Here is a 27,667-nt window from a genome sequence, read left to right as displayed (position 1 = left end):
TCCGAGAAATGTTTCAGAAGTTTAAAGTTTTCTGAGACTTGCTGGTTATTATAGACGGGTCGTAAAATGATTCTCTATGATTGCAACCCCGATGACAAAGCTACTACAGAAAGACGTTAAGTTTGAGTGGTCAGAAAAGTGCCAGAAAAGTTTCGATCAGTTGAAAGCTCTTTTGACCGAAGCTCCAGTATTAGTTCAGCCAGAATCGGGTAAAGTGTTTGTTATCTATAGTGATACATCTTTAAATGGTTTGGGCTGTGTTTTGATGCAGGAAGGCAAAGTTGTAGCCTATGCCTCGAGACAATTAAAGACGCATGAAAAGAATTATCCGACGCACGATTTGGAATTGGCAGCTATTGTATTTGCGTTGAAAATATGGCGCCACTATTTGTTTGGTGAAAAATGTCATGTTTATTCCGATCACAAAAGCCTGAAGTACTTGATGACTTAGAAAGATCTGAATTTGAGACAGTGCCGATGGTTAGAATTGCTAAAAGATTACGAGCTCGTGATTGACTATCATCCGGGAAAGGCTTTGTTGTTGCTGATGCCTTAAGTCAAAAATCACTGTTTCCTTTGCGTGCAATGAACGCACATATGGCTATATCTGATGATGGTGCGATAGTAGCTGAATTGAAAGCAAAACCGTTACTTATTGAACAGATTTGTGAAGCTCAAAAAGCTGATGATGATTTAATTGCAAAACGAGCTCAGTGTGACTTAAATGTTGATTCAGGATTTCTAGTTGATGCTGAGGATTGTTTGAGATTCAGAAACCGATTATGTGTTCCGAGAAATTCAAAGTTAATACAGGTGATTTTGAATGAAGCTCATAATAGCCGATTTTCTGTTCATCCGGGAAGTACAAAAATGTATAACGATCTGAAACAGCACTATTGGTGGCATGGTATGAAACGAGACATTTCTGACTTTGTTTCAAAATATTTAGTTTATCAGCAAGTTAAAGCCGAGCATCAGGTACCATCTGGGTTGCTTCAGCCGATCATGATACCTGAATGGAAATGGGATCGAGTCACGATGGATTTCGTATCCGGTTTACCGTTGACACCGAGCAAGAAAGATGCAATCTGGGTTATTGTTGATAGGTTAACAAAATCGACACACTTTATTCCGATTCGTACAGATTTTTCGCTCGATAAACTTGCAGAATTGTGTGTTTCACAAATTGTGAGGTTGCATGGTGTACCTATTTCTATTGTTTCAGACAGAGATCCGAGATTCAAATCGCGATTTTGGAAGAAACTACAAGATGCTTTAGGTAAAAAACTACAAGATGGTCAATCCAAACGAATCATTCAGATACTTGAGGATATGTTAAGATGTTGCATTCTCGAGTTTGAAGGTACGTGGGAACGATACTTACCTTTGATTGAATTTGCTTATAATAATAGCTTTCAATCAAGTATCAAAATGGCACCTTACGAGGCTTTGTACGGTCGTAAATGCCGTACACCATTGTATTGGACCGAGCTCAGTGAAAATAAGATACACGGGGTTGATTTGATTAAAGAGACTGAACAGAAAGTGAAAGTGATTCGAGATAGTCTGAAATCAGCATCAGATCGTCAGAAAGCTTATGCGGATTTGAAAAGAAAGGATATAGAATTTCAGATCGGGGATAAAGTGTTTTTGAAAGTCTCACCGTGGAAGAAAATACTCAGATTTGGTCGTAAAGGCAAATTGAGTCCAAGATTCATTGGACCGTATGAGATTATAAAGCGTGTTGGACCGGTTGCTTATAGATTGATGTTACCGCCTGAGTTAGAAAAGATTTATAATGTATTCCATGTTTTGATGCTCCGTAGATACCAATCTGATCCTTCACATGTGATTAATCCGACGGAGATTGAAATTAACTCTGATATGTCATATGAAGAAGAACCGATTAGCATTCTGGCTCGTGAGATCAAAGAATTACGAAATAAGAAAATTCCGTTAGTTAAAGTATTGTGGCATAAACACGGAGTTGAAGAAGCAACTTGGGAGTCAGAAGATACGATGACAGAGCGTTATCCTAACCTATTCACCGGTAAGAATTTTCGGGGACGAAAATCCCTAAAGGGGGGAGAGTTGTAACAACCCGATTTTGACCCTAATCGGAATAGTAGTTTTGGGACCACAAATCCGAATCAAAAAAATATTTTAATATTATTTTTAGTGTCTATTATATGTTAAGTTATAGGTGTGAAAAATTCGTGTGGAAATTTAACTGTTTGAATGTTTAATTTAATAAAAGGGCTTAATCGTGTAAAATGAAAATTTAGGGGTTAATTATAAAAGCACCTAATTGTTGTTGTCTTTATAAAGTGGAGGATTTATAATGCAATAAAACCAATATACATATAGTGGGCGACAAAGGACTAATATGTCCTTATTATATATGTTTTGTTTATTATTTATATAATGTTAAATTAGTAAACTAAAAATATATGCTAATATATGTTAAATAAAACAAAAAAATAAAGCCATTATCATCTTCTTCTTAGCCGAATGTAAACAAAAGAAAAATAAGAAAACTTAGCTAGGTTCGGCCATTGATGAGCTTGATTTAAGATTAGTTGTTTGTTCGATTTTTTGATAATTTTCATGTTTTTGAGATCATTGCTTTGTGTTCTTCAAAACCCATGTTTTAATTTTGTGAATTGTTGATGATTTTGAAATGTGTCGTTGATGAATGCTTGGACTTTGTGATAGTTGATGATGAAAAATGAAAGATATTGATAGATTAATATGTTTTGTATTGGAATTTTTAGTGAAATTGAGTAAATAGGGCTAAACTGTGAAATTAAATTTTTGGGGCACTAAAATGTGAAATAAATGCAATGTGTGGACTTGTATGAGAACCATGAATATTCGGCCCTTGTGTGGTATGGGCCAATTTTGTGTAAATTGTGTTTTATGTAATAATGAGTAAATTGCAAAAAGTGTAAATATTAGGGGCAAAATAGTAATTTTCCAAATTATGTGTTTTTGGACTAAATTGAATGTGTTAATAAATAAATTATCTTATTTTGAATATATTTAGATCGAGAACCAAAGAAATCGGAGTTAGATCGAGGAAAAGCCAAATTAGTCGAATAATCGTCCGACTTCGATTTTCCATCGTCCGAGGTAAGTCTATTAGCATTTAAAAATTATTAAGTTAATATTTATACATGTATACTAATTGTATTTTGTGTTGAGCTATAATTAAAAGTATATTGATTGAATAAATTTTGAAGAGTGGATGATATTTACATATATAGCATGTTCGAATATACAAGTATAATCTTGTATAGATTTATGGTTTGAAATAAAGGTAAGAAATGTATAAGAGTATAGTTGATATTCGAATAAGCATGTATATATATATAAGTTATTGAAATTAGTTAAAGTATGAATGTTGCATCGGTATAAATTCTTGATTTTAATCAAAGGAATGTATAATATATATATGGTGCGAATATATATATAGGTATATACATGTATAAACTCTTGGATTTATTTAAAGTTATGTAACCCATGATTGTATGGGAAGTTTCGAATAGATATGTATATGTGAATTGTAATTTATATGTATATGCTATATTTGAATAAGCATGCTTACATATATGTATATGTTCTTGTAATGAATTTTAAGTATAAGTGTTATATATATATGCATAAATGGAGTTCGAATATGTACATATATATATAAATGTACATCTATTGTATATTTGATGAGCTAAAATTAAAAGTACATGTATTGAAAATTAGTTGAGTATGAATGTTATATATATATGCATATGTGTGAGGTTCGAATATATAGTTATGTATATATATATGTACATGTATAATTTCTTGTATTGAAATTGGGTATGGAATTATATATTGATATACATGGTCGAATGTATATGTATATATATAGGTTTAAGATTTGCATTGAATTAAAAGTATAAATTTTAAATGCTTGTATGATTCGAACATGGATTACAAATTTTCTTGGGATAGAGTTGAGATTGTGACTTATATATAAATGTTATGAACGTGTGTTGCTATTAAGAAATATACGAGAAATCATCCTTGTATCTGTGAAATTGAGATTTTTAGGCTAAGCGCCTAGCAGGCTTAATGCTGGTGAATTTTTCAGACTTTAAGTCTAGCAGGCTAATTGCCGGTGATCTGAATTAGGTTATAAACCTAGCAGGCTACGTGCCGGTGATCTGAATCAGGTTATAAACCTAGCAGGCTACGTGCCGGTGATCTAAATCAGGCTATAAGTCTAGCAGGCTAAGTGTCGTTGAATCTGTTTTAATTAAGTGATTATAAACATTGGGTATATATGTATATGATCTGGTTATTTGTATTGGATAAATATATGAACATCTGTTGCTATGTTTTTGATGAGCATATAAAAGCTCGAATCTTTGTGTTTGGTGAGTATATATATATCTATGCGTTCGGCATATGTGAACTAAAGTATATATATATGTGTGTGCATTCGGCACATGTGGTTGATAAGTATAATTATTTGCTTTTGACATATGTATATGAAAGATCATAAACATGCATTCAATGTAATGCAATGATAAGTATATTTGGAATTTATATATGCGATTAATGATTATGCATATAACTTGATTTTTAGGTATATAATGATAATAAATATGATCGTTTATATGTATTTTGGATATGCTATAAACTTACTGAGCTATAGAAGCTTACTTTGATTGTTTTTGTTTATTTATTTTATAGATTTTGGAGACGCGTTACGAGCTCGGGGATCATCAGCATAGTCTATCACACTATCGACTTCTTTTGGTATTTTGTTAATAGTTTGAACTCGATCTTATGGCATGTATAGGTTTGAGTATGATTTTTGTTAGATTTGGATTGTATAATATAATTAGCCATGCAAATATGGTTTAATTTCTATGTTTGTGATCAGTTTGTTTTTTTTTTAAAATGGTTGTGTTTGTTCGGTAATGCCTCATAACCCTAATTCGGCGACGGATACGGGTTAGGGGTGTTACACTAAGAAAATATTTTAACGCCAAGTTGTTAAACAAACCTTCAAGCATTTTTCAAATATGTCAAAATTGTTCCAGGCCAAAAAGTATCGATCCAGTATCAATACTTTTTGCCAAGTATCGATAAATTTAAATGAATATCGATAAATTTAAAAAAATTATCGATACATTTTCTGGTATTAATACGAAAATGACATTCTGTTTTCCAAAATATTTACCAAGTATTGATCCAGTATCGATACATTTTGCTTGGTATCAATAAATTTATTTAAGTATTGATAGGAGTATACATTTAACGATACATTCTTTAATATTAATACAAAATTGACATCCTGACTTCCAAAGGATTCATTAAGTATCAATACGGTATCGATACCTATTGTTTGGTATCGATAAAGCTCTGTTGGAATCGATATTTTTGGTTCCAACAGTCATTAAATTAGGCATTAAATGCTATTGATATCAATACTTTTAGAAAAATATCGATATCTATTGTTGCAGGTGAAATTAATGCACTAGTATTTTCATCCCCAATAGCTCTATTCAATATCCCAACAACCACAACGTTTGGAGATCAATTGAAGAGTATAAATACCATCTTCTAAAGGTCCTACAACAACAAGAGAGATTATTAAAGCTTAAAGATCAATCAAACAACCTTTGTGCTCAATTTTCCATACTTTTCTTACATACACTTGTGAACTTCATTGTTTTTCTATTAGCTGAAGTGTTTTACTTTGTAATTGTGCTTAATTGGCAAACACTTTGATCTTGTAAGGGTTATTTCTTTGTTTGCTTATTTGTTTCTTTTTGAGAGGGTTTGAGTTTTAAGATTTGTGTAGAAATCTTAAGGGAGTTGTAAAGTTAAATCTTATCCTCAAAGGTTGATCAAATTAGTAAATTTGGAAAAATCATAGTTCTAGAAAGTTAAGGTAATGGAGTAGGCAATTAGGGTCAAACCACTCTAAATTATTGTGTCAATTATTTCATATTTTTTCTTTGCTTCCATCAAAATTTTAAAAAGGCAAATTCACCCCCCTTAGCTATTTTGATTGAGTTTTTCAATCTATTATCGAGCCAACAAATAGATCTCAAGAGAATGAATGAAAAATACGAGAATGAAATCATTTAAAATTAAAATGTTCTATATTTTAAATTCACCCTTTTAAAATTTTCTCAAAAAATATTTTCTTTTAAACAAATTATTTTCTTTACATTTTGTTTGTTTATAATTAAAAAATAGCATCAATATGTTATGGTGAGATGAAAAATATAGATAAATAAATATGTTAATGAATTATTTGAAAAGTTTTTTTAATTTTCAAATATCATAAAAGTAAAATCTCTCTCTAAATTTTTTTTAGGAACCCTAGAGTTGGCCTATCGATCATAAGTGTTCTCATGATCCATGTTGTGGATTCGAGTTATGGTATGTGTGGAAAAAAATATTCCTTTTAGATATCTAAATATGCATATATTAAAAAGCAAAAGAATTTCAACATAATAAAAGGTGAAAAATAGAAAAGAAAAAAGATTGAAGAAAGATAAAAACCTTCCAAAATGTTTGAAGTATGATAACATTATATTTTATATCTAAATAATTAAATTATGAAAATAGAAATTTCATGAGATAAAAAATTTAAAATATAAGATTAAAAATTTTAAAATTATTTTTAAATAGTTAAATAATTTTTTGTTTTGAAATATAAATAAATAAGGTGAAAATAAAGGAATTCGTAAAATGAGAGAAACGACAAAATTAAAGTAAAAAATGAATTATAAACACGCTTCAAGAGCAATTGAAGTCTTCTTATAAAGTAACAAGCAACCTTAACAACATGTTTGGTTAGGTATATTGGCATAGCCATTATACCCCTAATCGTGGGGCTACTTAATACATTCTTTGGTTGGATGTATTAGCCTAATATGGGCCTATTACATTACTGATGTAATCCCCAAAATTCACCGATTCCTAATCCCTTTCTTGCGCACAGTTTAGGTCCGGATTCAGTTTTGGTCCCTGTTTTACCCTCCGATTCACGCTTCTGTCTTACCCAAAATCACTGTCTTCTGATTCTTCCTTCTACCTTTCTTCTCCACTCTCCTCGCCATCTTCTCCTTCTCTTTTTTACCTCTCTTTGGCGTCACAACTGGACTTCAAACACCGATCAGAAAGCAACCTCCATCTCACGTTTTCCGTTCCTCTCCATCGGTGAAACTGTGTTCTGTCCATTAGATCTGGTAAAGAAGATACAACCTTTATTATTATTATTTTTGCAGATTTGCTCTCTCTATCTATCTTTTTTGTTGAGATTGGGTTAGTTTTTTAGATTGTTTTCTTCTTCTTCACCGTTTCTTATTCTCTCAAAATTCTCTTTTTTCTGCCCCAGTTTCTGGCAAGCATAGTAACATAATTGGTGAGGGACTGAGGGCAAAACAAAGCAACGCAGCTCAATCCTATAATACAATAATGCAGCGTGGGGAAAGAGGAAATGATTTCTGAGAGCTGGCTGCCATTTTGCATATCTAATTAGTGGGTAAGCTTTCTTTGGTTTTTTTTCAACAATATCGAAAGGTTTTGTCCACGCAGAAAACCTGCGTATATTAAGGATTGGGTTCTGCATGTTATTAACTTTGACTTATGCTCTTTGTTTGAAGTTGTGGAATTTTAATGGAGTAATAACTTTGGATTGTTTTCTAACCTTGCTGCTGTTGGCCAAACCTGCTTAAGTCCATTTATATTGTGTAAATTGCTCTCTGTTTGTTCTATGAAATTGTCTTGCTATTTGCAGAGATTGATTATCTATTTAATTTTACATTCTTTTATTGTTTTTCTACTTCTTTTTGAATAATTTTATTTTCTATTTTTCGTGTTTGTTTTATTAGCATCTAACTCAGCCATCTGACCAGCTCTAAGGAAAACTTTGGTCTTACCTATCTGCCATGCAAGTTGTGTTAAACAAAGAGTAGTAAACAAATTACAAACCCACTGATAAATGAACACTGATTGTTGTGTATGAATGATCACACAAAATCTTTAATCATGGAGCATAAAAAATATGTTCTAATAACATACTGGCAAAGGTATTGTCCAATGCAGGACTTTCATTTGATTTTACGATAAAGCTGAAAGTAGATGATGTTCTAATATCTTATCTATGATTTGAATGTTGTTTTCATTCTTTCATGCTATTCGAGCAAGTATTGTTCTCAATTTGACGGCTTACTATCTTTAAATGCTTCTGACAGTATCATCAACTGATTAATCAAATTTCGCAAGATAACAACTATATTTAGTTTCAGATTTTCTTACCTGAAAGCTTCAGTAGACCTTTCTCTCTAGGTTTGGCTATTTTTGTTTTGTTTGGGTTAAGGGTGTAAACCATGATGGATGATATGACCTGTATATTTTCCTGTGTTATGGTGGAGATTATGTTTCTCAGACTAATGCCAGATATGCATTCTTGTTAAACTACCTCTTGGGAAAAAAATGATTTGTGTGGTCCAATGCAGATAGAAGGGAATAATGCGAATGCCAATGATGCAATCATGCTCGACAATGATGGTTATGTATCTGAAACAAATGCCACAAACATTGTAATACTAGGATTTCCCCCCAATAGCTTAGATCTATATATGAATTGGGGGTTTGGGGAACATTAAGACTGAGTATGGTATCGATATGCATCAATAATCTTCATTTTTGTTCTTGGTTATTTTCCGTTGTTTTTACCAAAAATGGAAAACTGCAAAAATACCGTAGTTTGCCATTCATCTCGATAACTGATAACATTGACGGTGTGGAATGTTCAAATGCATTTAGTTGGTTATAGAAGGAAAAGCTTTTTTTTCTAATGCATATGCTTTGAAAGTTGAAAATCTCTAACTGAAACATTCTTATGTTTTACGTTGCAGTTCTTGGTCAAAAAAGGCCGTGTTTTAACCCCTCATGCTGATTATTGTCTTCCTGGGATTACTCGAGCAACTGTAAGTTTCTTAAACATTCATTTCAGCTGTAATTTATATTTAGGCTCGTAAATATCAGAACTTCCTGGTCTCAAGTAGACAATTTTGTCATGAGAATTTTAACTATTTCATTTGTATTTTTATATTGTATCATTGGCACTGATATGCCTTTCATGCCGTTTGGATTGCAGATTATGGAGCTTGTTGTAAAGGAAAAATTTGAGCTAGTGGAACGAAGAATTAGCTTATCTGAGTTCCATGCAGCAGATGAGGTATCCTGTTGTTTTTCTATCGAAAGCATTTATATGGAATACTTCTGAAATTCTAAAGTAACTGCATATAATTGATTAAGTTCCTTTGAACCATATGAAAAGGCCTTATTTGCTTCTATCCTATGTTATATTTTAAAGTTCATTGTCACGAGACAAGTGTTAATTATGGTAGCTAGCCCAGTAACCTTCATATATATATTTTTTTGAGTTAGTAACCTTCATATCAAATAGAAGATGTTTGGGTTGTTTCTATTAATCATATTGTTCAACTCAGGAACATGGCCACAATAAAAACAGGAACATGGCCTTAATAAAAACAGGAACATGGCCTTCATTTGTCCAACCAGCCTGAAGCTAAAAGAAAAAGGGTGTTTGATTTGTTGGTTTTTAGTGGCATGACAGAACATGTCCTTAATAGTGTTGAAAATGTGGAAATTTGAGTCAACATATTGCTGTGCCGCCCCCACTTAAGCAATAAAATTTTATTGCTGCTGTAGTAGTTTGTATTGATGATCTTTTTCCAGTTTCATGTTGTCCCTGAATTGTTCTCAAGTCATAGTAGCGTTGTCAATATATGCATTATTCTGAACACATCATTGAAATGTAAAACCATTACTTGTGTAATAGTTACATAAGTCATATATTATTATTCTGAACAGTCACTGTTGTTCTAGTAAATTGATGTTCTATGTGGAATTTTGTACGTATTGGACTGTTAGCTACCGATTTGCTCCAGACATAAATCGTTGGCAAGCTGAAGCTGTAGTTGCAATTCAAGAGGTTTGGTAACTTATCCAACCTTCTAAACTAAAGAAAAATTGTAAGACTTCAAAATCAAATATAGAGAAACACAGTAAAACACATACATGCTGATTTTTTGCATATGGTTGTGGATGTGTTTGGTCTGTTGTAAATCATGCTTCCTGACCTTCATATTATCATGAATGCATACGTTAGATTGCTAATGTTCACATGCAAGTTATTTTACCCTTATTATCATGTATGAATCGGTTGTCCAAAAAATGAACTTGCGTCTGAGTGGTGATGTACGAGAATATATGTTCTGTTTTTTTTTTTTGGTTTACTCCATAGTAATGTTTGGAGAGTTATATTTTGCAAGTGGTGATGTAGTAAGTTGATTTTTATTGGTATTGAAAATTTTGAATTTGGGATCGAATTTCTTAAGTTGATGTAGTTTGAAAATTTTAATCGAATTTTTTAAAATTGGAACATTAGATATAATCAAGTAAAGAACTTGATTAAAAAACAAATATTCAATATATTAAAATTGGATTAGTAGATATAATACAATGAATAAATTGTAAGGTGGTTAAAATTGAATAAATAAATTAGAAAAATTTTATTAAAAATAAAACTAATTAAATGTGTATATTCATATACACCGCATTAATTAAAAATATTTTTAAATAATAATAAAAATATTATTTTAATAATATTACATATATATCGACTTTTGAATCGGTGGCAACTACTTAAGTGACTATTCTCTTAATTAAAAATATTTTTAAATAATTAAAAAATATATTATTTAAGCATAGCCATGTTCAGTATTTACTACAACCATGTATATTTTAAGTGACTATTCTCTTAAACCGCATTTGTAGCTAACACATTCCCATTTTCATCGTTCATGTTGGCTTTTATTGATTAAAAATACCAACACCATTGATCGTTCGTTATTAAATTATATTTAATATTAATTATTTTAAATTATATAAATTCATATAAGAAAATTTATTATCAAGAATTTATGAAATTATATATCATTATTAAATTATATTTAATATTGATTATTTTAAATTATATAAATTCATATAAGAAATTTATTATCAATAATTTTATGAAATAATATATTATTATTAAATTATAATTAATAATAATTATTTTAAATTATACAAATTCATATAAGAAAATTTATTAGTTATAATTATTTTAAATTTATTAAATCATATATTTTAATTAAAATATATTTAATATTAATTATTTCAAATTATATTTTATAGTATCATATATTATGATTTGAGTAAATTCATATAAGAATATTGATTATTAAGAATTTTATTAAATTATATATTTTAATTATAATATATTTAATAATAATTCTGTTAAAATATGATTAAATTATTTATTATTGATATTAATAATCTTATTAAAATTTAAATAACAATAACAATAATCATTTACCCAAACAAATTTATGCTAAGGGTATTCTAGTCATTTTAGTTTTTTCTATTATGCTATTACACCTCTATTCCATTCAACCAAACACAAGATTACTATTACACCTCTATTCCATTACATTCAACCAAACAGTTGATTTGCTATTACACCTCTATTCCATTACGCCTCTAATCCAATACAGCGAACCAAACGTGCCCTAAGTTTTCTTCTGTTATTTCATTGTAAAAAGTTTATTCTTGAGCATGAAGTTTTTTACCAATATTTTATTTCTCTCAATTTTTTTATCATAACATTTTGGAATAAATATCAACTTTGATCCAATGTGCAATTTGATACATAAACTTTGATTTTGTGCAATTATACGCATTAAACTTTAATTTTAATTCATTTATACACATTTAAATAAATGAATTCATAAATTTATTTTTACATTAGATAAATATAATTATTTTTTTATATAATTTGTAAATGCAAAATGTTGTTATATCAATCATGATGTCAGTGGTTTATGAAAAATGGATCAAATTAAAATGATATGTATAAAGTTATATAAAATCAAAATTCATGTATCGTACTGCACATTAAACCAAAATTCATATATGGTTGTGAAATTCATTCCTAAAGTCTTGACAGTTTTTTTTTATTATAGTTGCCCAATAAATTTAGATTAGAGATCATTATTTTCCAAATTGTGGGGCATTCATCAATCAATTTCTTTTTCTTTTAATTTTTTATTCTTTTGGTGTAGAGTTATTCATCTTTAAAATTTTCTTTTTTTATATATATATATTCTTTATAAATTTAAATTATATTGTGATGATCTTAAAAAGTCATTTTTTAGGCATTTAATAAAAATGCTTAATCATAATTTTCGAAAAGAAATTCTAATTAATATAATGCACTTTCTAATAATAGATCAATTCTCTTTAATAATATTTTAATCTTAATTAGTGTTGATTAATTAAATAAAAATAATAAATAATAGTAAACACAAGGTTTATGGCCTTCTATGTTTAACAAGATTTATTGTTTGATATGGTGAGTTTAATTTTTTTTTTCAATTTAAGGATTATGATTTCAGAGAAAGGGTTAAACTTAAGATTTAAGATGGATAAAATTTAGGATTAATATTTAAAATTTAAGGTTTACTCTTCAAATTTACTAAGTTTTAGGGTTTTAAAATTATGATTTCAGAGTCGAGAGTTTTCGGGACTTGTGAAAGATGAGGGTAGACAAATTTTTTTGAGCATTTGATTTATTTATTTAATAGAATTGAAATATAGTGATAAGAGTTAATTTGATATTTCTTAATATATTATATTATTCATAGTCTAAAAAAATATGATATGGATCATATTAATCTAAGTTAAATCTCACACCGACCAAAACAAATATAAAATTGAAATTAAGCCAAGACGAGTAGACGAATCTTTTGGCATTTAATTTTGTTTATTAAAATTAAAAAATAATAATAAAATAATATGACGTAAATTATCGGGCGTCTAAAAATCATCTGAATCTAAATTAATTTGTTTTTTTATTGGATTTCATAAATTCGATAATGGTTTGGATTTTAAATATTTACTTTTGTTGAATCCAAATGATATATTTAATCTTGAACATCAATTATAATTCAATTGCTATAATTTTTTAAATTTATAAATTACTATGACTTGACTTTTGTTAATTACATAAAATTTAATATATTTTTTATATTCTAAAAAATAATTAATTAAATTATTAAAAATCAAACCTATATTCCTAGTATATGTAACACTAAACTTAAACAAACTACGTAATAGAGAAAATATATTTCATATAATTTTGACATATTTATTATTGGATGAAAAAGAAACATACAATACAACCACACAAATAATCAAGTTCCAATATAACGAAAACTTAAAAACTAGTGTTTGGTTTGACATCGTGCTCGCTAGACAACGAGAGAGGGAGGTGACACTTTCATTGAATGAAAATTTGGCCCAGAATTTTTATAAATGAAAACCCACAAAATATTTAAGGCCACTCAAATCTAAACACTTGTAACGATAGGGATGATGGAGAGGGTGTGAATGAGAAGCCAATCCAGTTTTCAACTTTCCATTACTAATTCAAGTAAATATAATTGCAGATCAACCTCATCGGCCAGCTAGGATTCAAAACCTTCATTCAAAACTCAAAATACTAGAGAAGAAAGGGGGACAAAAACACAGCTCATCATACAAGTGCTAGGACACGACTCCGGTAGCATATATATACATTGGGGATCCAGGGTGGGATGCTTAAACCAAAACCAAGCTTACGTGCCTCAATATATTCATGTTACCACTATGTCAAGAAGTTGTTGTCAATTGAATTAGACCATTTGATATGATTATACTTTGGGTGTGACACTACCTGCATCATGGGGAGATTGAAGGGATAGAGGTGAAAACTGTAGCGCAAGTAGCTCCTCTCTGTTATATTTCAATCTTTGATCTAATATTTCAGAGAGAAAAAAAGGAAAGGAAATTTAGATTACAAAAGAGATTCGATATTTGGTGTTAAAAGCAAATCATTGTGAAAGTCTTACCAACAAAAAACTCAGGCATAGGCAGATTTCCCTGCTTTTTGTTCCTTTGAGGTCCCTTCAAAGATTGTTGTGATGTGGATAGGCGGTTCGAAATTGTTTGATGCTCTGTTGAAAGGTTTTGAACAATTTCGTGTCGTATCTCAACTTGAGGATGTTTCTTTAAGAATTGTGAGATAGCATCTTCAGTTAAAAGCCAACAACCCATCAGGTCCAGTACTCTCAGTGTTGTTGGTGGGCTAAATGTGTCCAGACCATTAGTTGTTAATACAGCATCACGGACATGAAGTGTTGTCAGCTTTGGGAGAGACGAAAGGAGATGCAAAGTGGCATCTGTAAGAGACGCACATTTGAGAGACAAATGGCTCAGGTTTTTGCAACTCAATAAAGGGAGCAAATCCGGATCCCTAACTTGTGTATGCTCCAAGTTTAAGCTCTCCAGATAACTAAGATTTTGAAGTGCTGTTAGTGTGCTATCCACATGCGACTCAGTGCCTAGCTGGAGAAAAAAACCTGTAAGTTGCAAAAGAATTGTTAAACTAAAAGGGTATGCCAAGGGTTAATAATTCGGTTTATGGCCACAAATGAAGAACAAAGGCAAAAGCAAAACAGATTATAGAGCCGTGAAAATATCAAGACTACAGCAATATTCATGTTTAATCCAAAAGAGAAACAACTTAACGTTTGTATTGAGGAAACCAAACCTTTAATGTTTGTGTTGCTTAAGTCGATAACCTTAAGTGAAGGCATCAAGCCGATATATGACAAGGCAACATCATCGATTGCTGTGTGAGATAAAGATAAATTTTCAAGTTTGGGAACATGTCCGACTAAAATCCCAATTCCGACAGAGCTGACTCTTGTGCTGCTTAGATTTAGATTTTTCAGATTGGCTCCAATACATACAATCATTTCAACAGAATCATCCCCCATGGTGCCAGAGCTGAGATCCAAATGTTCAAGCATTTTCATATCAGCTAAAACGCCAAACCGGCTAAGGGAAGATTTGGATACATCCAACAAAGATAAGGAACTTGTCTTGATATATAAAAAGGCCTCAGCCTCATTCATAAAATTTGCTCCGGCACAAACAAGTTTCAGCAAAGGAGCTTTATCACCATTGCCTTCAAGGATAGAATCAATGGTACAATTACTCATATTCAAACATTCAAGAGCAGACAAATTTGGAAAGCGTGTAACATTGGTCCAAGCAAGATTGAGGAAGCTCAGTTTGGGGAACCTTTGAAGGACCAAAGCCCCTTGGTTAGATATTTTACTCCCCCAAAGATCAAGGTACCGTAGCTTTGTCAATGCCTAAAACAAAAGAGCCACAATAACTCATTTTAACCTGAATATTTTACCCTGAAAACGGAACTAACTATAATATCTTAGAATCAATCATTTAAAATTCAATCTTTCAAAATGGAACCACCAAACTTGAGCTAAAAATAGCAATCTATGGTAATTGAAACATAACTTAGCTCATCTAGTTCTTACAATGATTTCAACTGCGAAGAAACTCACTTACACAATTTAACAACTGATACACCCAAGTTCTCATTTAAATGAAGTACGTACAAGAAACAGTATTTACCATAACAAAGTTCGCAGAGTCCAGCAAAACTCAAGAGGCATAGATGCTCAGTAATTTCAGAAATGATTGTGGATTATTGCATCCTTCAGCCAATGATAAAAATATGTACATGTAAAGAAAAAATACCTGAAGAGAATTCAATGCGGAATCTGTAACAGGCAAACCACCCAAGTCTAATACAGACAAATTCTTAAGTGATGCAAGCAGCGCAACCCCATTCGCAGTTACCCCGGTCTCTGAAATCCATAACTTTTCCAAAGTTGAAATGGATATAAGATGTTTAACGCCAGCATCAGTAACCTTCATGCATCGCGAAAGGTCCACCTCCTTTAGACTAGTCATCCCTAAAACCAAGAAAGAAAGAAAAAAAAACTACAAATTTTTAAAAGATATTGAGCTTATCAATATGAAAAAAATTTGAGCTTTGATCTCCATTTCTTTTAATAGTTATTCTTTTAATGCATCTAAAATAGCTTCATATTCAAACAGATAACTTCTTATAATTTCTGTACATTTTTAAAAAACGAAAAACTCAAAAACATACCTACTATAGACCAAACAGCAGAATTATTAATTCTGTGACAATCACCGAGATTAAGTGATCGTAGATAACGAAATGCGCCTAAATACGCCATCCATTCCGCATCAACAGAATTCTCTCCTCTAAGATCTATCTCCTCCACACTATATTTGAACACTCTGCATTATCAAATGAAATGAATAATCTACTTCAACAGGGACCAGTTAGCAAAGTTTCAAAATTGAACTGAAAAATAAATAAAAATACATAATTCCAATTCACAGCTTCTTCTTCTTTGGCAGACAATTCAGATCTAGTTTAGAAAACGTAACATCTAACAATTGAGCTAATAGAAAACAGAAAAAAATATAAGAAAAATTGAAGTGATAATGAAGGAATGTTAATGTACTCGAGCAAGGAAGGGAAGAGAAGGCGACGACGGAGGAGGTTCCGAAGCAGTGACTGAGAAAGGTGAGAAGGCAATCGCTCCAGAGTTCTTCTTTGTCTCCGCCATTTCTCCACGCTCTCTTTGCTTTGGCAAGCTGCTTCTATACATCGCCGAATCAACTCGCTCTCTTTCTCCATTTTTTTTGTTTTTCTGTCGAATTTGATAGATCACGCTCTCGTTTTGCTTCTCTTTGATCTTTCAAACCTTGAATCTAAGAAAAGATAAAGTTCAAAGTCAATAACTATTTTAGGCTTTTTGGTTTGCTTGCCCTTCACGAACTGTGAAATGTGGAAGAAAGTGGAATGATTATACATCTGTCTAAATGCCAAAACGAAGCGTATAGGCTCCCCAGGATAGATATTAGATAGCCAGATCAATAATAGTGCTAGAATATTAAATTAAAATGTTTATGTATAATAAAATATTAAAATATTTTATAAATTACCAACAAGAGTTGCATGCTATAATAAAGCATATTGAGCTTGTAAGAAGAAAACTTGGGATCGAACTTTGGAGACGGATAGTCACGATCTCCGATCATTGATCGTAATAGGGATGATAAATGATATAATTTTTTTCTACAAATTATATTTATATTGAACAATAAAATATGGATTAAAATTAATAAAATGTTAAAATATAACGTCGTTATACTTTTATTTCTATAAATTTAATCTCTACACTTTTCAGATTTATTTGTTAATTTTTTAAAATTCATTGGTGTGATATTTTAAAATTTAATAACCATGTAACTAAATAAATAATATTATACTGAATCTGAATTAATATTCTAGTTTAGTGGGAAATTAATGTTGCAATTCAATGAAAAAAATTAATTCTTGGAATTTCATTACTTTGGAAGTGCAATTTTTTACATGAAAAATTCCAAATTTTAAAAATCAATAACAACCATATTTATAAAAAAATACCTTAAAACTTAGAAATCATTCATATAAAAAAAATTCACTTGCTAAATGCTCTCTCTCAATATCCTACATAAATCAATGAAATTTTTATTAAATGAACTCTAAGATGTTGCTAATAACCATGATCGAATTAGCAAACCCTTTAATGAATAGAAGATCAACAGCAAAATTGAAATGAGTAGATTGCAGCTATTGCATTTGGGATGATGCTCAAATACCCCATGAATTCCAGCCATATTCAAGACGCTTAAGAGTACATTCATCCCTAAATATGATTAGGTATGGAACAATGGCCCACTCTCTAACTCTTTTACACCATATTAGACCCCATTTCTAGCCACCGATTATCCAATTCTTGAATCGACGAGGGAATCCAACAACTCTCAGAACTTGGATAATGAAATTCCAAATGTCTTTCTAAGTGTTAGTAACTGTATGAAATTAAATAACAAAGAGTAATTTGGAATATAGAATGAATGACTGAATATTCTTGTATTATTAACTTGTTTGGATCAGCACAGGAATAGGACTTATATACTTGAGTGTGACTAATTGCTACTAACCAATCTACTAACAATATGTCAGTCTATATAACAGATTAATAACAACCTAACGTATTCTTATACTTTAACATTCACCCAGCTTCTCAATAGGTAAGACTCGAAGCAAATTTCGAAACTAAGTAAACATGGAGACAGATAAGAGCTTTGCGAAAATGTCAACAACTTGGTCACAGGCTGGTACCTCACCGACAATGAGCGAGCCTTCAGCCACCTTTTCACGGATAAAAAATAAATCAAGCTCAACATGTTTGAATTTGGAGTGTAAGACCGGATTGCAGCAACCACAACTGCACTAGAATTGTTGCACCAAACAGCAGGTGGACTGGCAGAATGTATTTGTAACTCCGTTAGCAGAGAGACTAACCATGTAATATCACTGGTAGCTGCAGCTAGACTTCGATACTCAGCCTCAGTTATCAACTGAGAAATAACTTGTTTTTTTAACACCACGAGACGGGCGTATCACCAAAATACACATAATATCCTGTCGTAGACTGACAATCATCAAAATCCAATCCCCAGTTGTCATCAGCATAACCAACAAGAGATAGTTTGTCGGATGGACGAAAAATCAGCCCATGATCAATAATCTCATGTAAATACTATAAGATTCTTTTTAATGCCACCAAATGAACTGAAGTAGGCGCATGCATAAACTGACAAATACGATTCACGGTGTCGAAACCATTTTTTTGAAAAATTAAAAGTTTTAGGTTGTCGACTTTAAAAAAATGAAAATTGGGAGTCGCCACCAATCTTTTATTAAGGTGTGATTGGATCACCTAAAAAAACGGCTTTGGTCTACGAGTTTTAGAAAAATGGATCCGGGAGTCAGTTACGTACGAGGAAGGATTAGCACCCTCATAACGCCCAAAATTGGTACCTAGTTAATTAATTAGTGTCTTAATGTCAAAAATTTAAAAAATATAATCCTTAGAAAAAACTTAAAAATGTTACTTATTAAGACCCTTATCATTTCGAAGAAAGAAAATGTCACACCCAATGCGTTAGGGCACAACATCCTAATTTCCTCAAAAATGAATTAGTCTAAAACTCGTGTAATAAAAATTTAAAAGAATATTCATTTGTTTAAGATTTAAGAAATCGCGGCCCAATACGTTAGGGCACAATTCCTCAAAATCCCAAACTTGAAATATTTCCTTTATTATTATTTTTTCAAAAAATCTTTGTCTCGAGAAATCAATACGTCACATCCAATACGTTAGGATACAACATATTTAACTCCCCAACAACAAGCTTTTTATTTTATATATTTTTTATTAATGAGCAACCCTCGATCGTTGGATTTAACGAAGAAAATCAGAACCCAATACGTTAGGGCTCAATTTCCTTGAAAATCCTAAATACGAGTGTTATCTCAATTTTGAAAATTTTAAAATCGAAAAAAAATGTTGTGATGCTACATTAAATATAAAATGTAATAATAAATACAACAATGGCATAGAAATAAACCAAATTAATGTACATAAAAAACGACATGTAAAATATCAAATGAATATAAATGAAAACATAAATCAATATGCAAATGAAGGAAATAAACAAAAAAAATATAAAGAGAAAAAGGTACAAAATATATATACATTTGAAATTATGAAGAATAAAAGACATAAAGATAATTTACTCATAAAATTTTGGGTTATAAAACTTATATATATATATATATAATACATAATGCATTTATGAAAACAAGGAAAATATAAATATATACATATAAAATATATTCATGCATTTACAAAAAAATGAAATATATAAGTATAATATAAAACATGGAAAATATTTATAATAAGCTTTGAATGGAGTATAAATATATGTGTATATATTATAAAAATGTATAAACATATAAAAATCATAGAATATGGGCAAACATATAAATATTATGAAATATAAATGTGTATATATATTTGTATAAAAAAACTATGAAAATAAAATAATAATAAAGTATGTATATAATATGTATATATATTAAAACGTTTAAAATATATATGTATATATATTAACATGCATATGAGCACATATATGTAGGTATAATAATAATAATATATAATATAATAATAAAAATAATAATAACAAAATTAATAAAATAGACTAAAAACCTAAAATAAAAGATTGAGGATTAAATTGAAAATCAACATAATTTTAAAAAAAATGAAGGGCCCAATTAAAAGGCGCGAATAACTCATAGGGCTCGAATGAGAAAATATCTACATCCTTTGAAACGCGTCATTTTATTAGGGCTAAATAAAATAAATAAATAAAATTCGCAGTGGTATCACCTTCTCCCTTTTTTAAAATCGTAAATAAGTAAAAAATAATCGAAAAAGAAAAAAAATAGTAAGCCACCTTTAAAAAACTGCCAATCGTTCTCCCTTTTTTATTGATTCTTTTTTTTTTGGACAATGAAGGGAGAGACCTCTATTTATAGCTGAGCCTCTCCAAATCCAACGGTACAGATCAATTACATCAACGACTAAGATTAAAGGGTATCTACAAATTAAATCTTTAAGATTACAAAATCATATCTTCTAATATTGTATATATCATATCTAAGATTCCATATATCATACCTAAGATTGCATATCCTCGAAAATTATGTTTCCATATGTGAGCCCGGGCTAAAATTGGGTATTACAGCTGCCTCTTTTTGCTCGTTGTCGTGTAACAGGAACGGAGCAATGACTTTAGAAATGGCCAATTTTTGCCCGGTCACGTTGAATCTTGGTGCTCTTCTTCTTCAAGCAGCCACATCCATCCTACTACATCTTCAGAGGTATAGGAATTCATGCTTCAACCTACTCCACTGCAACTTCAGGGAGATAAGACTTATAGCTTTAATCTGCTCCACTGCAACTTCAGGAGGATAAGACTTGCTGGCTTAAATCTTCTTCTCACTATCTTGGAAAGATAAGATTTGCCGTCTTTGATCTGCTCCACTACTGCTTAGGGAGATAAGATCTACAATCTTCAACCTACTCCGCTGCTGCTCAGGGAGACAAGGCTTGGTGACTTAAATTTGCTTCCCACTATCTTGGAAAGATAAGATTTGCCATCTTTGATCTGCTCCACTACTGCTTAGGGAGATAAGATCTACAATCTTCAACCTACTCCGCTGCTGCTCAGGGAGACAAGGCTTGGTGGCTTAAATCTGCTTCCCACTATCTTGGAAAGATAAGATTTGTCGTCCTCGATCTACTCCACTACTGCTAAGGAGATAAGATCTACGATCCTCAACCTACTTCGCTGTTGCTCAGGGAGACAAGGCTTAGTGTATCACCGGTTTGTTCTTTGGGAAACATGACCTGTATAATTCATTTTATGAACCTAATTATGCCTAGTGATTAGGATGTCATGATCAGAATGAGTCAAATGCTCCTAACTAAATATGTATGAATGATGTTTGCATGAATATAGAATGTCATTTTCATTTTTTTATATAACGATATTTCTTTATCGCTTAAGTTATCATTGCTCGACATTTATTAAGGTTTTATCACTGACGCGCTATAACGCCTTCGCTCAGCTGACATCTTTATTTAGTCAGATTGCCCCCACTGTAAACTTCAAAGTTCAATCCACTAGGACGCAAAATTTGTACCATCATTCTCCCACTGTAACTCGAGGGTGGATATATATAGCTTTTTCTCAATCCACTCCTATCACAATTCAAGGATACAGAGTCTAAATCTTTCTGGTCTCTTACACCATTCCTAGGGTGTCGTACCAAAGGCTCATGCGCAAATGAAAGCTCTCTTCCCGGAGGTAGCCTCTTTTTATTGCTTAGTGATCATTACTTGCTTGTTGATTTAAGCTTTGTTATCAACACGACATCTTATCATTTGGTTCAACCAATGTTTTTGACAACAAAATCCAAAGAGAAAGTCCTAATTTAGACTCTTCCTTTTCAGATTTCCAACTTTTAAACCTGGTGCGTTCTAAATAATAGTCATGTTTCAGGCTCCTGTATTATTTAGAAACTTATAGAGTAATATGCAAAACTTCCATTGTGAAAGTTTTATTAGTCCATTAATCATTATTCCAATGCAACATGCTTGCGAAAAAGGTCATAAAAATGGATAAGAATAAAGTTAGTTCTGAGCATAGCTCGAAAGGAATAAATTATCAAAAATAGTAAAGAAGGATAAAGAAATTGATTGGGAATGCGTATCTTAGAAAAGAATGAAGTATTCCAAGAACAACAAATTCAAAATAAATAGTATGGAGACGAGGTGCCCCAGATATCGCAGCTTGAACTTCTCTGTACAAACTTCCTGAAGACCATTCTGAGTTTGACATGTATTTAGGAGATCTACATTACTCTGTCGATGCCCCAAGATGTCGCGTACCCTTTCCTGCTGACTAAGGCATAGCAAGATCACAACATGCCCCATTCTAATCAACATTTGAGCTACTCTAATTACCTCATGCCCATTCTGATCAATATTTGAGCTGCCCTTTTCGGGTTTTCAACTCAAATCCCCTTTTGTCTAAGGCGCCCTTTTCGGGTTTTCACCTTAGCCTCTCCATTTTACTTTTTCATTTTTCATTTTTTCATTTTTTTCATTTCGTCATTTTTTTCGACTCAAAGTGCCCTTTGCGGGTTTCTTACCTTGGTCATCTCTTTCTTCGAGCGGAGTATTTCCTGACTGAATCTGAGTTTACAGGACTTTGCAGGTTTATCATCCATCTCTTTCAAAATCAAAGCTCATTTGAAAAACAAACCTTCTCTATAACATAAGGTTCTTCCCAATCCGTTTCCCTCCAAAATATATTTTTGTAGAGTGAGGATCTTCAACATTAGGTCACCCTCGTGGAATTCTCTAGGCTGAACCTTTTGTTAGTTCGCATTATCTTCTTCTGGTGCATTTGACCATGATGGATAACTTTGAATATTCCTCTTCAATCAGAATTGGATCCAAAAACTCAGAGAGAAAGAATCTTGTCTTCAATAGGCAAAAATCGCGATAGGCCCAAGAGAAAGGTAAAGCCCCGACAGAGACAAGCCCTTGCCATCCCTTTCGATCAGAATCAATGTCATTCTAGATAAGGTTTTATAAAAATCTTCCACTTTCATTTTGTATGCGAAAGATCTTCTTCAGTATCAGGTTTCTCTCGTAGAGCCTTTTGGGACGAAATTTAACTGTGACGAAAAAACTTTAGATCTTCCTTTTCAATACGAAGAAATGGCAACTTGACTTTAACGAGCAAAACTATGATGAGCCAAAAAAGAAAGCATTGCCCCAAAAAAGAATTCTAACTACATTGTTCGTGCTGTTTATCAAGAACATACTGCAAATTTTTGATGTCGTGCTGCTGTTCAAATTATAATGACAATGCTTAACCTGGGCATATCCTGGTATGGCTATGTGAGGACATCTTTGAACTCTTGAGGTAACTCAACAAGGTCTTGTTTTGTTTCTCCGGTTATGTACATTCCTTTAAGGTCACAATCTCTATTGTCTCCTCAGGAAGTAAAATTTCCTTAATGCTCTACCATCCTCAACAAGTCCGGAGATAGGCTACAATCTATGTCATTTTCAAAGTCATGAGATCTCCCTAAACACATGCCTCGCTCAAAAAGAAAATTCTGAGTCTGTCACAGCGTCACTCACGTCATTGATATCTGGGGACTTATAGCAAGTACAAACGAATGTACAAAAGAATGTATGAATTTATGAATAATTATTTGTACAATATAATTATGAATGAAAGAATGATGTGGAAGAGAATCCAAAAGAATGAAAGAATAATTACTCGCAAAGAATGAAACAATATTGGCTCAAAAATAAATGCAAAGATATATTTTATTAGAATAATAATGTTCAGACATGAGCCTATTGCACAAAGGAATTCCTATCATTTTCAGGCTAAAACAACAAGAATATTCTGAACATTACTCTAAATAAGCACTAAAGACTACAGAGATTTCTTCCGCAATTCAATTACTTAGAACACCTCCAATTTGATAAGGGCGAATATCTAACAAGGACCCTTTTCAGTTGTCTTCATGCACGGCATTGATGTTAATGCTTCCTAACCCTTCTTCATATATTGCTTTCACCCTATCATCGATATGATTGGGTAGTAGATTTTCTGCACTGGATGAACCATCAATTTTGACAACGCCTATATTGATGAGTCTTTCAACTAGCTTTTTGAAGGCAATGTAATTCTCTACTGAGTGTCCCGTAATTCCCACATGATAATCATATTGCGTGTTTGTATCATACTATTTAGGGTACGGAGGTTGTAGGGGTTTTGAGTAGAAATGTGCAACAACGTGCGCATCGAATAGGTTTTGATACAGCTCCTTATACGCCATCGGAATTGGTGTGAACTGGAGCTTCTCAGTACTTGGTTTCCCACTAGATTCGTGCTTTAAAGGGCTCTGATGTCTGGTGGTTTCTGTCTTTGGCCGACCCACAGTGATTGGTTTTGAGTGGCCTTTGTTATATCTGCCTGCATTATCCCATTTATTTCCCTTTTTCCTTGAGGCCTTTTTAGTATCTAGGTACTCCACCCTCGACTGTTACATTTTTGCTGGTTTAACAAGAGTAACAGGAAAATTGGATCCTAGGCCTGTCGAGTAATTCACTGGTGTTGATGTACCAGTCTGATAATGTTGGGATCTGATAGCTAAGAATGCCCTTTGTGGACGCCCATCTGGCTGGACCTGGACATTTATCGGAGTACCACTTAGAGAATAAGCAAGATCCTCATTATCAACCCCAAGGTGGACCACCGGTTTTTTTCATTTCTTCTAACTTTCCAGCTAGCAATCGGTCAAACTGGCTCATCATGATTCTCTGTAATTCTAGCATCTGATCTCTCATTTCCTACTGAAATTTGGTCAATTTCTCTTGCATTTGTATCTGCATTCGCTCTAATTTTTCCAATTTTTGTTCCATTTTTCTAATCTTTGCTTGGATACCGTAAGGGTGTTGGTAAGTTGGTTGGTTTCCAGATTAACTGAGGAGTGATTTAAATTAATAAGTATCTTTTAATATTTTTAAATGCATATGAAGTAATGCAATGCATGAAATGAATGCAAAAAATGCGTCAATTTTGATTCAATTCCATTTAAGAAAACTTTACTAGAAATTAAATTTCTTTATATAAAGTGAATTACAAATAAGACTTTGCCCTAGTACCTAGAACTCTAATCTTTCTAAGTAACAAAGCTAATTCTTACCCCCAATCCGATTCTAATTCATACTTCACACTCAACATGTCAGCCTGTACTGCTAAAGTCTGTATGTGATCGGCTACTTCTCGAATTTGGACTACGGCTTCTTCCATAAGATAATCTCTGTTCCTAACTTGACTCTGAAAGTAACGGAGTTGTTCATTATTACGACTTTCATTTGCCTTCAAGTACTTGATCTGGATCTCACCGTTTTGCAGCGCCGTTTCTAGCTCTCCGATTCTTTTCTTCATTTTTTCAATTTTGCTCAAGCTTACTTTCAACTCTATTGCAGAATTTCGATTTCGATACTGCTGAAGAGATCTTTCCAACTCGGTCACCCTATCCTTTAACTCGCCCTTTTCCTTTTGGCTTTCTGACAAACTCTTTTCTAAAGCCTCGTTTCGCCTCTGCATCTCTTGAAATTTCTGTTCCCATCTATCGGCTTTGTCCTTTTCTTCTCAAATTTCTGCTCGCCATTATTCTGAAGTTTTTCCTAACCCGGCAGTTCTCATTGATAGACGCAACTTTTTATAATCTGTCTTCAGACTATCCAACTCATCCTCAGCCTTATTTTTTCTTTTCCTTATTTTCTCGGTTTCGAGCTTCTGAATGTCTATGTCTAATCTTAAGCTCACTTTTTCCTCCCCTATTTGTTCTATCTTCTTTTCTAAATCCGAATTTCTTCTCGCAAAATCTTGTCTTATAATTTCCAACTCAGAAGGGATGACTCGTAAATGCTCCTTTTTCGACTGGCTATTTTCTTGACTTATCTTGGGTATATTGTCGTTGATTCTCCTAACTCACCCTTCATTATACTTAGGAGTTGTCATCGGACCCACTGCTAACCTTTTCATTCAGCGAGTCTGTTTCCATGTGCTAGACATCTCTTGAATCTTCTTTCTATAACCATCATCCTTGTACGAAAATTCACAATCAGCTATCCCTAGGGTCGCAGGTATAAATTGTCTTGACCTATATTGTCTCAGCACCAATAATGGGACATATCCAACAGCTCCCCTAAATTCCAAGTAGTGGAACCTAATCGAAATTTTCACACCTATACAGGATCTCATCTGGAAGCAGCCAAGGAGCTCTCCTCTCAACGTCTTCCTCCTGAAGATTTTGAAGAATTGCCATCCACTTCTCCTCTGAAATGTCATCTCTCCTCGGCGTAGCGACTATCTCCTTTAGTGGTGAATAATTTTCAGAGAAAACCCGATACGAAACTTTATCCACCTTCCAAAAGTGACTGTGAAACCATGCGAGTAGAAGCTCTGCACATCCAATAAATCTACCTTCACCCGTCTTTCGGCATGCACTCAATGACCTAAAAGTTTCTGCCAAAATTGCTGGAATCAGTGTAACCTTCTTATCGAGCCGGTCGAATAAATCAGCGACTGCTTCATCCACATGCCCCAAGGCCTTGGGGAAGACAACCAAGCCATATATACTTAAAGAAAAGACATCTAACCTCTTTCTCACATCTGGATGTGTTAGAATTGCATCTTTCAAACTTCTCCAATGAATGCATTTACTATCCCCCATTTACTTAATCCGTGCAGCAACCCACTGCTCACTCATCCCTGTTATACCTATCAGCTTCTTTAAAAAGGTTGGCACATTTACCACTCTCGAGTAGACCGTGTCCACTTGAAACTTTGAACATCAGAGTAAAGCCAAATATTCTTCTATCGTAGGCACCAAATCGACATTCCCAAACGTGAAACAACTGTAAGCGGGATTCCAAAACTGGGCGAGGGCTCGAAACAAATGCTTGTCTACCTTCACATCAAGCAAATAAGGCAAATCCCCATAATTGTTATAGAATAGCTGTCTAACCTCGTCATTCTACTGATCTCATATCTCCTTTAATTCTTGCAAATTGTTTTGAGTTACACTGATGCGCGTAAAGTCCCATAATTCCGACACGCACCGATCAACCAAACTATCACCCTTTTCTTGCTGCGTTGTTTCAGACCAAGTTCGGACAGCCGTATTGTCCTGCACTTTATCAAGAAACCCTCTTTCCATGATAAGCTTCTATCTAGCAACTGAATATGGACTGACGCCTTTTATGATGAAATGAAATGCCATGTCATGCAATCAAAATAAAACACAAAAAGTCAGTATCATATAAAAACATAAAATATAATCAAGAAATACCTAGTTGAATATCTACTAGGGTTTAGTATAGTTCTACCTAGGGCGGATTCCTAAGGTTCATTATATGAAGTTCGGCTTCTAGGGTAAAGGTACCCGAACCAGCAGATTCCTCAATCCTCACCCATTATAGGCTCATATGGATCAAGTTCGGTTCAGGGGAATACATTTCCCTATGACTGCACGAAGATGGAAATCTCACGAAGACATAGGTATGGATGTATCCCGAAAGTA

At 32.5% G+C, this 27,667-nt stretch overlaps 2 protein-coding genes and 1 pseudogene across 5 annotated transcripts; 1 reads left to right on the top strand and 2 right to left on the bottom strand.

Moving 5' to 3' along the window:
- Positions 1 to 6,853: 6,853 nt before the first annotated feature.
- Positions 6,854 to 10,110, top strand: LOC107956040 (branched-chain-amino-acid aminotransferase-like protein 2). Of its 4 annotated transcripts, none has more exons than XM_041089977.1 (6): positions 6,855 to 7,250; positions 7,400 to 7,546; positions 8,523 to 8,606; positions 8,925 to 8,996; positions 9,167 to 9,247; positions 9,545 to 10,110. In XM_041089977.1, exons 3-6 carry the CDS (start codon positions 8,559 to 8,561, stop codon positions 9,644 to 9,646), a joined length of 303 nt encoding a protein of 100 aa, XP_040945911.1. In that variant the 5' UTR covers positions 6,855 to 7,250; positions 7,400 to 7,546; positions 8,523 to 8,558; the 3' UTR covers positions 9,647 to 10,110. The 4 variants fall into 4 exon arrangements, 2 of the variants coding, with proteins under 2 accessions (XP_040945911.1, XP_040945912.1); XM_041089978.1 differs by having other exon boundaries at positions 9,522 to 9,950; XR_005911284.1 differs by lacking the exon at positions 8,523 to 8,606 and having other exon boundaries at positions 6,854 to 7,250; positions 9,522 to 9,905.
- A 3,152-nt stretch (positions 10,111 to 13,262) lies between these two features.
- Positions 13,263 to 17,021, bottom strand: LOC107950758 (receptor-like protein 53). Its single transcript, XM_016885710.2, has 6 exons — positions 16,545 to 17,021; positions 16,160 to 16,314; positions 15,742 to 15,959; positions 14,726 to 15,335; positions 14,025 to 14,534; positions 13,263 to 13,930 (listed from the first exon to the last, which is right to left on the bottom strand). The coding sequence occupies exons 1-6, from the start codon at positions 16,718 to 16,720 to the stop codon at positions 13,827 to 13,829; spliced, it is 1,773 nt and encodes a 590-aa protein (XP_016741199.1). The 5' UTR covers positions 16,721 to 17,021; the 3' UTR covers positions 13,263 to 13,826.
- A 7,061-nt stretch (positions 17,022 to 24,082) lies between these two features.
- On the bottom strand, positions 24,083 to 25,686 carry LOC121215460 (uncharacterized; annotated as a pseudogene).
- Between the last annotated feature and the right edge of the window lie 1,981 nt (positions 25,687 to 27,667).

The sequence above is a fragment of the Gossypium hirsutum genome, chromosome D03 (genome assembly GCF_007990345.1).
Source record: "Gossypium hirsutum isolate 1008001.06 chromosome D03, Gossypium_hirsutum_v2.1, whole genome shotgun sequence".
Classification (NCBI taxonomy): domain Eukaryota; kingdom Viridiplantae; phylum Streptophyta; class Magnoliopsida; order Malvales; family Malvaceae; genus Gossypium; species Gossypium hirsutum.
The sequence above is the reverse complement of the archived record's forward strand: the minus strand, read 5'-3'. Positions and strand labels throughout refer to the sequence as shown.

Coding starts and splice junctions, on each gene's coding strand:
- LOC107956040 (XM_041089977.1), top strand. CDS start 8,559: ATGCTCGACAATGATGGTTATGTATCTGAAACAAATGCCACAAACATT. Junction 8,997..9,166: donor CTGGGATTACTCGAGCAACT/GTAAGTTTCTTA, acceptor TTTGGATTGCAG/ATTATGGAGCTTGTTGTAAA. Junction 9,248..9,544: donor AGTTCCATGCAGCAGATGAG/GTATCCTGTTGT, acceptor CAATAAAAACAG/GAACATGGCCTTAATAAAAA.
- LOC107950758 (XM_016885710.2), bottom strand. CDS start 16,720: ATGGAGAAAGAGAGCGAGTTGATTCGGCGATGTATAGAAGCAGCTTGC. Junction 16,315..16,544: donor CTCTTCCCTTCCTTGCTCGA/GTACATTAACAT, acceptor TTGATAATGCAG/AGTGTTCAAATATAGTGTGG. Junction 14,535..14,725: donor AAGCAACACAAACATTAAAG/GTTTGGTTTCCT, acceptor TGCAACTTACAG/GTTTTTTTCTCCAGCTAGGC.